General features: G+C 33.9%; 1 protein-coding gene across 1 annotated transcript in view; it reads left to right on the forward strand.

The window, feature by feature from the left end:
- TMEM64 (transmembrane protein 64) overlaps window positions 1-10,183 on the forward strand; it is a 54,037-nt gene extending 43,854 nt beyond the window's left edge. The window contains exons 4-5 of the mRNA XM_011937201.1: window positions 591-746; window positions 6,285-10,183. Of these exons, the coding sequence (XP_011792591.1) occupies window positions 591-746; window positions 6,285-6,476 (348 nt within the window). The 3' untranslated portion in view covers window positions 6,477-10,183. The remainder of the gene's footprint in view (window positions 1-590; window positions 747-6,284) is intronic.
- Window positions 10,184-11,312: the final 1,129 nt, after the last annotated feature.

The raw sequence follows: 11,312 nt of genomic DNA on the forward strand, positions 1-11,312 counted from the left end.
GGCGTGCGCCTGTAGGCCCAGCTACAGGGGAGGCTGAGGCAGAAAAATTTCTTGAACCCAGGTGGCGGAGGTTGCAGTGAACCCAGGTCGCACCACTACACTCAGCCCCGGGCGACAGAGCGAGACTCTGTCTCCAAACAAAACAAAACAGATATTTAGAGACAGAGTAGCTTATTGAATTCTCAGCACCAGAATGCCATTCTAGGGTTATCTGGCTTCAAAGCCCAGCGACCACACTGCTATTTAAGAATGCTTTTGAAGAATATTTAATGATATGAGGAAGACTTACAAAACTGTTTTTACAAAGTTATCTATGTGTGGATTTTATTTACATGAAAGAAAAAGTCACAAATGTTACCTTTTGATGGTACTATAATAGAATATTAAAATTTACTTTTATTTCATTCTAAATATTCTACATTCTGCATGTATTCTCTTTATAGTCTTTTTGTAAATTCAGGATACTGTTGTAAAGATGTCAGCTCCTTCCCAAGGAAATACCACTAGTTAGACTTACACACACATTTTTTTTTATGTTGAATTGAAATTTTACTTGGTAATGAATCATTCCCTTTAATCTACTCTTCTAGATTACTGATCTCTCATTACCCAACTATCTGATGGCATCTTCGGTTGGACTGCTTCCTACCCAGCTTCTGAATTCTTACTTGGGTACCACCCTGCGGACAATGGAAGATGTCATTGCAGAACAGAGTGTTAGTGGATATTTTGTTTTTTGTTTACAGGTGAGTTTAAGGCCAAGGGTTGTCTCTTTTTTTCTCTTTTTCTTTTGGTAAGGCATTGCTGATTTGAGAGATTTCATTGAAAATAATAGGAGGGTTTTTCCATTTTAGATTTTTTTTTCTTGGTTCTCTCAGTACTACCTCATATTTTGACAACATAAAAATTTTCAATTGTGTAGATATATGCAAGTGTGTAGAACTGAATTGATACAGAAAAATCCTCTTAAAGAGGCAAAAAAGGATGACAAAAATAAGATTATTTTTGCATTGATTATTTTCAGTCATCACAAATCAAATACTGTATTTTGACTTTGTGTGAAATGTGCCTGAAAATAATTTTAGTAAGGTTGGGCAGAGTTGAGTATTTATCTTGTTACTTTATATTCGAATTATTGAAACTCACCTGTTTGTATTTTTTAAAGTATTATGTTAACAATGTAAATTTCTTTCTAGTACAATTTGATGTGAAGCGAAAGATTTGTTTTAAAAAGTGTTACCTCATAAAAATGTCTAAGGTTTTCTATTACAAGTCCAAATAAGACTTGTGTAATGGATTATTATTACCATGCAAATTGTAATATAGTTTGGGGCACATAAAATTTTACATAAGAGGTTGATGAAAGAGGAAAATACTGCTATGTAGGCGGATTTCCTTAGAGCCTTTAAATTTGCATGCAGAAATAGTTAAAAATTTATTTGTGATTGATTTTACTCCTGAGATTTAACAAAATAGAAAATCGTAATTTTTCATGAACTAGTGAGATGATGATGATAGTTAACCTTTATTCCATGCTTTATATGCCACATATTGAAGCCCATTTAGTCCCTACAAAAACCCTAGGAGGTACAGATGTTTATTATTTTGAGCTGGTTGTTTATTATACATCTCTTCCCAAATCTGCATTCAGTGACATCACATTGATAGCTTGAAATTGCCCATGATGGGAATATTTACACCATGGGAAATGGCAAGTGCTGTAAGTCAAGCCCCCTATCTCTGATCCACAAGAACTGGTTCACAAAGACACCATTAGATAGTAACTTGTTTAAAGTCCCCACTAATAAGTGTTACAGCCAGGATTTGAACCAAGGTGGTTGGTTCTAGAGATCATGCTCAAAAACAGTAGAATATAGTCAGCCCTCTGTATCCATTGGTTCCACGTTCATGGATTGAGCCAACTACAGATTAAAAATATTTGGGAAAAAAATTAAAAATAACAATATAACAATAAAAAATAGCACAAAAAAGCAATGTATTACAATAACTATTTACATAGCATTTACATCATATTAGGTATTATAAGTAATGTAGAACTCATTTAAAGCATATGGACAGATATGCAAAAGTTATATGCAACTACCATGCCATTTTATATAAGGGATTTGAGTATACACAGATTTTGAAACCTGGGGAGATCCAGGAACGGATACCCCACAGATACACGGGACAACACTATACTCCTCTAAGCAAATAATACTAATGAGATGGTCCTCCAGACTTACTGATCTTTTAACTTATTAGTTTTAACTGTTACTGAGTATATGGTACCGTATTACAGATTTAATTTTGGTGGCATTATTCTCAAGTTTTTGAGACTCTATTGTGTTTAAAGTACTATGATAAAATAAAGCCAGAGTTAATTTTCTTTGTGCTTACGAGGTACAAGTTTAGTACATAAAGTAAAACCATGAATATTTACATTGAAATATTGCCCAAATAAAGCTTATCAATAAGAGTACTTGCTTTAAGAAAAATTTTGTAATATGTTTGATATGTAGAGTCAGATTTTTTCTTTACTTTTTTCCCCAGAGCTGTATTTTCTTTAGATAATCTGAATCTAAGTTAAATGTTTTTGTTACAGTTGGTTTATTTATATTAATACAGCACGCTAATCATGCAAAGTTAAACTTTCTATGCATTATATCTATAGCACAGTATATAAATTAACATTTATGATCGTCCCAGAGTACTGTAAAATTATCTAATGTGTATCGCGTTCTCAGACTTTTTTAGTATGAAGTTAAGCATATTTTTTTTAGTTTCCTGAAAATAAGTAATCTGTTTGAAACATTTTTTTTCCCTTTGACTTTACATTTGAGTAATTAGAATCCCTCATTGTTAATAGTTTGGAGAGAACTTTTACTATTTAAAACTTTTTATGCGTCTTAGTAAATTACTCAACTATAGTCAATGAAGTTCATGGTACTTTTTAAACTATAGAATCTTCTTTTATTCAGTGATTTCTCACCCTTTGGTTAAGCTGGCAGATTTAAGCTTAGAATACAAAACAGTGGGGAAATCACATATTTCTTAGCCTAGGGATTTATGAAAAGAAGTGAAGACATGTTTACGCTAGCTTGATTTAATTGATACTAGTTACAGCTTAATTTGTATCAGGAGGCATTTAATGCAGCTTACAAAATATATACAAAAGAATAAGAAGATAGCTTAGGTTAAAGCTAGCAGAATAAGTATATTCATGAGATTCCTCATATTTTCTAGAAATGAGCCACAAATTTGCCTCTGAGTTTTATGGCTGCCAGCCTAAAATAAAGCAGTACAAAATAAATGTTCATAGGAAGCCACAACCATTTCTTGTATAGTTTGATTATCCCTTATCCGAAATGCTTGGGGCCAGAAATGTTTTAGATTTTGAATTTCCTCAGATTTTAGTATATTTACATTATGCTTACCTGTTGAGTAGCCCTAATCTAAATATCTGGAAGCTAAAGTGTTCGAATGAGCATTTTCTTTGAGTGTCTTGTTAGTGCTCAAAAACTTTTGGTTGGAGCCTTTGAGATTTGGGATTTCTGGATTAGGGATTCTCAACCTGTACTGAAATCCAGCTTAGATTCTGTGGTCTATTTAGTTACTCTTCCATGCCTGTTATTTTTCTATATACCTACCAACCAAAACCATCCAAGTTTTATCTGCTTTACCCCTATTCTTTTGGGGAAGTCATGTAACCAAACGGATTGATATTTAACTCATGGTTGCAAATCTTCACTTAGTTTCTCAACACTACCCCACATCCTAGCTCTCTCCTTTGTCTTCTCACTCCCCTGCTGTTGTCTTGAAATAGTTAATTATTTTAAACTATCTTCACTTCTCCTCAGAATTTTGACTCCTTCACCTGCCCGCCCTCTTTATTGTCAACAGATTACCTCTCTTGCTTAACAGAAAAATCAGAAGCCTTCAACTGAGAAACCCCTGAATTTTCATATAAGAAATCTGTTAACTTCTTATGTTCCCGCCCCTGCTTAGCCTGCTTTCCAGTTAGCATTAAGAGATGCCTGCCTTTCTGTGTGAGGCTTAACCTTCTGCCTGTGTTTGATTCTTTGATTTCATTTTAATAAGGAAACTTTTAAAAAAATTGTCTATACTTTGTTTCCATTTTCTAAATCCTTTTAACACTTCACTCGGCTAAGGAAGATGGGGAGGGCATGTTGGGGGACAGTCCAGATCATCAGACCCTGGGATCAGAAGTGTAGCTGGGAAAGTCCCACTTAAAGATACAACCATTTCACCCTTGCTATCTGTGGCCCTGCCACTTCCTTCCCTCAAACTGCTCTTTTTAAGGCTGTCAGTAACCTTTTCTAAATGAGATGCACTTTCCAGTTCTCATCTAGCTTGACCTGTTAGCAGTCTAAGACTCTTGACAGTGTCTTCGTTATTAAAACACTCTTCCCTTAGTTTCTTTGATACCACTGTCTTAACTTTTTTTCCCACTTGCCTGGCTTATGCTTAACTTCTTCCTTTCACCCCTTATATCTGTGTTTTTGAAGATTCTAGCTTAAGTTTTCTAGTCCTACTCTGAAAACTTTTTTTTTTTAACAGCAAATCCAATTACTCTGATGGTTGCTAAGATGTGCAGTTGGGTAAAGATCCTCCCCCCACCCTCATCCTACTCCCCAGCACTGTCTTTAGCTCAGTCCTCTTTCTATAGCTTCAGACCTATTCACTGACATCCATGAACTTCTTTGGATATCTAACAGGCACCTCGAATTCAGCATGTCTAAAACAGAACATAGCATTTAATTCACAATGCACCCCTCCCAATATTTTCTTCATCTCTTTAAATGGTGTTTCCATTTATTGATATGTAGCAAACTTAGGAGTTTTCAGTAAATATATCTTGTTTCTTTTAAGAGAATTAACAGAAAGCAATTACAGAATTTAAAGACCCAGCTTTAAGATGCCTAACTTATTTACAATTTTAGTGAGTGATGGGTACTCATTTAATGGCACCCCCTAGTGCAAGTTCCAAGTTCCTCCCCTCTCACATTTACCATACCCCAAGTATGCTCTGCTTCTATTTTCTCCTCCCCAACCACTCTCAGCACTTGGATTTAAAATACTTTCTCCATAAAGCTTATGTTATAATTATGGGTAGATTTTATTGAAAATGTATTATATTTCAGTATCACTTTTGTTTACAGCAGCCTTTGTAAACTTGCTGGGACATTAAATAACACCTGCTGTATTTGCTCCAAGTCCTAAAGAACTGATTTATAAATGAACTTTGGAATAAAACTCATTTAGAAAATGTACACTGCTTAGACATTCTGATGAATTGTACATAGAATGTTAAAGTGGGCCGGGCGCTGTGGCTCACCCCTGTAATCCCAGCACTTTGGGAGGCCGAGGCAGGAGAATTGCTTGAACCTGGGAGGCGGAGGTTGCAGTGAGCTGAGATTGTGCCACTGCACTCCAGCCTGGGCGACAGAGCAAGACTCCATCTCAAAAAAAAAAAATTAAAAAAAAAAAAAGGAAAAAGGAAAAAAATACAGAGGGACCATAGCTTCCCTGTAAGACAATGAGAAACTGAAGCTTCCCTAAATCACATCACTAGTGAGTAGCTAAGCTAAGACTAGAAACCTGACTTTCCGTTTGATCGGTGTGATAATTTTTTCTGGTATCCCTTTGACTAACATTTTAAAATAATCATCGTATTTTCCTCTGATTTTGTTTTTTCCTAAGTATAGGCAGTTTCTTGTTCACAATCTCTTGTTAATTTCTTTGGAAGTTTATTGGCATTTCATTTTTTTAAGTGGTCCGTAATACTTTTAATTTTGTCTGCACCAGATAGTTCATTGTAAATGGTAGTGCTTCTCACTAAGTGGGCTTAGAAATACCCATGGACATTTATAGTCATGCAAAGGTATAATACATTAATTATACCAACAAAGTTTAGCCAGCTGTTATCTCTGTTATAGACATTTTTTGTTCCTTGAAGAAAGCTTTTTGGTACAAAGAGACAGGTTTGGCTTGTATCAAGTGAACCAAAAGGAATGTGTGTTTTCCTAATACTGTGTCATGGTTACCTGTAGACTTCGGTCCTCCACTCCCAGGAGAAGCAGCAAAGGAAAGAATAAACAATAACTGTATGTAAACTATTTAAAAATGTATAGCCTTTTACCTACCATCTTTGAGAAGCCCCCGGTTTGAAGCATTTCTAAGCCAAATATTTATTGGATTTATTTATCTCTTTTTTTCTGTATAAAATATTGATAACTGTAATGTTTTATTTTTATTCACAGATTATTATAAGTATAGGCCTCATGTTTTATGTAGTTCATCGAGCTCAAGTGGAATTGAATGCAGCTATTGTAGCTTGTGAAATGGAACTGAAGTCCTCTCTGGTTAAAGGCAATCAACCAAATACCAGTGGCTCTTCATTCTACAACAAGAGGACCCTAACATTTTCTGGAGGTGGAATCAATGTTGTATGATTCTGATGAGATATGTGATTGTCAAGAGCCTAGTATGCTGTCTAAGGTCTAGCAGTCACTTCACTAGTGGGCAGAGACAAGTTCTAATTGTATTACGGCACAAACAAAACTGACTCGTTTTTAAATTGCACAATTTTTTTTTTTTTAAAGCAAGAATCATTTTCTGGATATGTAAGTGTAAACGTAGATGCAAATTTGGCTGCACCTCTTTATCATGCCTGTATTGGCCTATAGGTCTGCACTTTAGTGTTTTTTAATTGTTTTATTTCTGGGTATTTACGAACAGAGAAATAACCCAAATATTATTTCTGATTAGTGTCTTTATTTATAAAGCCCATGAGTTGTTTGTATGCATATTTCCTACTTGTAAAGATGAGTAAAAGTATGCAGGTTTAAATGTATAATATTATTGGATGTTCTTTGTGTTGGTAGTCTTTCCAGAAAGGATAAACAGTGGTTTTTGTTTTGTTTTGTTTTATTGTTTAAGTGGGACCACTTAGCTTCCCATTTCCTTACTAGTTAGAGAACACACATTAATTTTCAGTGGAATGTATTTTTGCAGGCATCATGTTGTTACAGGGCCATTTACACCTATTCACAAAGCTTAAATCCTACCTTGTGGGACTGAAGTGCTCTTAAGATAACTGTTTATTTTCACTGTGTAATATGCAAAGCAAAAGGGAAATTATTTAGTGGGTAGTGACTCAAAATTAGAACTCTTGTTCTAATTCAGTTACATTGGCTTTACCCTCCTTAGATTTTTCATCAAAGGGCTGTCCCATTGCAATCTTACTAAAACATTTTGTTAAAATAAACTTTTTTCCTTTTTATATTAATAATTAGGCTTTTAAATAAAAATGTTATTCGTTTAAAATGGTGGGCTTACCATCATTGAAGATGTCACTCAGGTGGCCTTGTTTGATCAAAACGCCTTTTTTAAAAACCAAGCTTTAAAAACATGTTTATAATTTCATGAAGTACATATATATTGTTCCCATAGTCTTCAGCTTTAAAACTATAAATATGATATTAAGTTAATGCCCAAATTTGTGTTATTTGCCCTACTTTAAGTAAGTTTATTTTCTTTGTTTTTTTGGTACTTGTTTTTCTCTGATAAGACTCAGGAATTCTGAAATGTGAAATTGTCTCAATTCTTTCTCTTGTAGCATGAATCAAATGTATTTATTAATAGCACTTATGACTATAGAATATAATTTGGCATATGATTCATATTACATATGTATTATTCATTTATTTTATTTTTAAAATAGTTTAATTATAAACTTAATGAGTTTTTTTTAACAAATGAGATTATAGATATTAATGCAAATTTTCTGGTAGGTATCTCTTTTATTGCTATGACGATTCCAACTTATCAGAGACCTCCCATTTGCCTTTTCATTATGGTAAAAGCTTTGCCCTCATCTACTAAAGTACAAAGGAATTCTTTGGAAGCAGATTATTTTAGTCTTATGCTAGAGATGAATTTGTTCATTTTAATGGGTGATCTTTTTTCCCTATCAGATGTAATTGCTTTCCTTTCTTTTATAATGTGTAAGTTTTCTCATCTTTGACTAACAGTAAAGTTCATTTATATGTCCATACCAAGAAGACTTCAGTGCAAATACTTTGAGAGCACCTGGGTCTACAGGACATAATTGGCCTCCAAATCCTCCTTTCTTGTTAATAGTAGGAAAATAGATATAGTATTGGAATACCCTTATTCTTTTTTGAGTCCTAATTACTCATTTCTTTTTTTTTTTCTTTCTTTCTTTTGAATCCTAGTTGCTGTTTTTTAATGATTTTAGTTTAACATTCCCAACCAACAATACATTTGATTTATTTTTTTCTGTCTAACCTGACAGTCTTTTTCGTATGCTTCTTGTTTGTTGGTTAGTTTTTGTGAAAGGAATCATTATTTAAGATCACTATTTTCATACTTGTTTTACACTTCACGTATTTGGAAGTGCATTTATTTACTTGGCATTTGTGACTTGAATACTTTCACCAAATGAATACTTTTTGATAGTTTATAATGAGTTCTAATTGTTACACTTTGCTTGGTACTTATAATAGGTATGTAAAGGTAAAAGAAATAATTTTTCTGTATTCTGCCAATCTTAATTTTATATAATAAATCATCCATTTTTTTCTTAAAATAGTATGGATTGACTGTTTCTAAAATACCAATCTATGGCTGTGGTTTTTCTTTTCTTCAGCATTTCCAGCATCCAAGTAAACAGTAGTCCCTTACAGTCCTGCTACTTGATGGGTGAATTTGGTTGCTGGGTTTTTAGGTTGCATTCACAATAAATCATGCAAAGCATTGCCATGCCTTATTTACTCCATTTTTAATCCTGTATCCCAGATTTATGGCAGCAACACACATCTTTAGGGTACTTTTATGTTGTCCAAATATTGCTGTTAGTCATATATACTTATAAAATGTCTCCAGTCATGTATATTTATAGAAATGAAATGTCAAATTTCTCAGACTGTTAAAGTGCAGTATAAAGTTGCTTAATGCACACTTAAAAATGGTATATAATTTCTGAATCTTATGAAAGATGTGTTCTTTTTTAATTCTTTGGGCGTTTTCTTAAGTTTTACATATTTTTTGGTTTATTGTTAATGATTTTGTTTACTCTTTGCCAAATTTTGTCATGTAGGTTATTTTACAATAGCACCTTTTAAAAGTGTATATACTAATTTACTAAGTATATTCATGTCCATTTTTATTTGATCATCTGATTTGTGAAATAACTTGAAATTTGTACTGTTTGGTTTGTGAAAATAATATTATCAACTCTCTGTCATTAGAATGTGTATTTTATGTTCAGAAGTGACTGTGGGTTTATTCAGAGCCAGCCATTCTCTCCCTTGATGCACTTTGTAACCAGTTACAAATCCTTTTAGGTGGCTTTTGCCTGATAGGGTCAAGTGTATTACTATAAAACATTTTTCTTCTTGTGAAGCTATTAAGTTCATTAGTTACTCTTATTTCCCCTTGTTGTAATTAAGTGGTGCAGGTACAAGCATATCCCCAGCATTCCTGTGTGTGAATGTGCACTGCTGATTTGGACTGTTCTTGAGAAAGGTGCTGTGACTTACATATGTCAATATTTGTTGGCTCTAGGGATATCTTTAGAATGCTTGAGAAAGTTGCTAGGTGTGTGCCAGGTTGGTGCAGGTAAACCCATGCTGTTCATAGCCAAGCAGCATTTGCAGTGAAAAAGAGAGTTTTACATAGACCCCAGGAAAAACAGTACTAACCTAGTTGATGGCCTTGGTGGTGGAATTTTGTTTCAGCTGGAGGTGACTCACTCTATCAGAATGATGCTCAGTATAACACTATCTGATTTTTAGATTGGCCAATTTCTGTTGTAATCAAGTATTTAGTATATAATTTTTTAAAGTCATTGCTTTAATCTGAAAAGCCATTAGAAGGGAGAGGAATCACTGTTCTACAGGATATTTAAAACTCAGGAGTTCAAATAACCTCACATACTGAACATAAACTGTTAACTTACTCCACAACTTAATTCTAACCTGATACTTATGAATTGCAAAGTGATTGCTGCAAACTATTTTCTAAGGTGGCTGAAGATTTAAAATAGATCATTCTAAAGGGAAATCAGTAAAATGTCTTGATAATTGGTATCCAAATCACTTGTGTGCCTGAGAAAATAAAAGGTAATATTTTACTTCTCGCTTTTCTTTCTTTGTCTTTATATTTTAATGGATATAGAGACATGACCCATGAGAAGGAGTGTTTCAGGGGATAGGGAGGATGTACTCCTAAAAATGAGAATGTTGATAATTGACGCCCCATGGGGTGGTTATGATTCTGGAAGCAGCCCTAAGGAGAAATGATTCTGGCATCTTAAATTGGCACTCACTCCAGTTTTTTTCTACATCTTTAAGTCATGAAATGCCACCTACCAAACAACTGTTATTCGTTCATCCCAGCTAGTGGCAATATTTACGATGCTTTTCATAATGTCAAAGGACTTTAACCAATCTAATTTTCTGTTGATCTCTACCCTATTTCCATGACTGTTTCCTAAAAGCCACATTCCATTTGCCATAACATTTTCATCTTAGCACCAAGAACAATATTTGTCCTTGTTTATTTGTAGAAGCTCCAATACCATTGTACACCTTTTGTTAGCCATTTTGGACCAAAATTATTTGCTAGTTTATAAAATGGGCCACAAGACGTAGCTACATGTTGCAGACTATTTTCACCCAGGTGGTGTAGAGGAGCATTCGTCAGATAAGCATTTTGACATTGTGGTGTGCTTGTCATCCAAGGTTGTACGATACTGTCTGCCATGCTTGCTCTTCTGGATTGACAGTGCCTATTAGCATCAGGAGTGTGGGGAAAGTATATATTAGTGGTATACTGTATTATAAGTTAAATATTTAACATTTATGGGGTAGCATTATATGCATGGTGATATTAAACAAGACATATGTATATAGTAAATTTACATTTAAGCACTCTGCCAAGTTTCAACCAAGTTGATTATCCAAATTACTAACTGATATCACTGTCTTAAACGTGACTTAGTGTTCTATAAGGTCAGCTGCTAGATGAAAGACTCGAAAATCTTAAAATATTCAGTGAAGTTCAGTAAGAAAGAGTGAATAGAGTATGTATTGAACAAAAAATAATAATTCCAAAATTACAAAAATGTTAGAGTGCAATTTGAGTGGTATGCTTCAATGTAAGTACATTTATCCTAGGAGACATAAAATTCATGACCACCACAAAGTAGGAGAAGCCAAGAAGGAACTCTTTGGTTCTGTCTTTGTTGATTATCAAGCCGTTTT

This window comes from Colobus angolensis, unplaced genomic scaffold (genome assembly GCF_000951035.1).
Source record: "Colobus angolensis palliatus isolate OR3802 unplaced genomic scaffold, Cang.pa_1.0 Scaffold16, whole genome shotgun sequence".
Lineage (NCBI taxonomy): Eukaryota > Metazoa > Chordata > Mammalia > Primates > Cercopithecidae > Colobus > Colobus angolensis.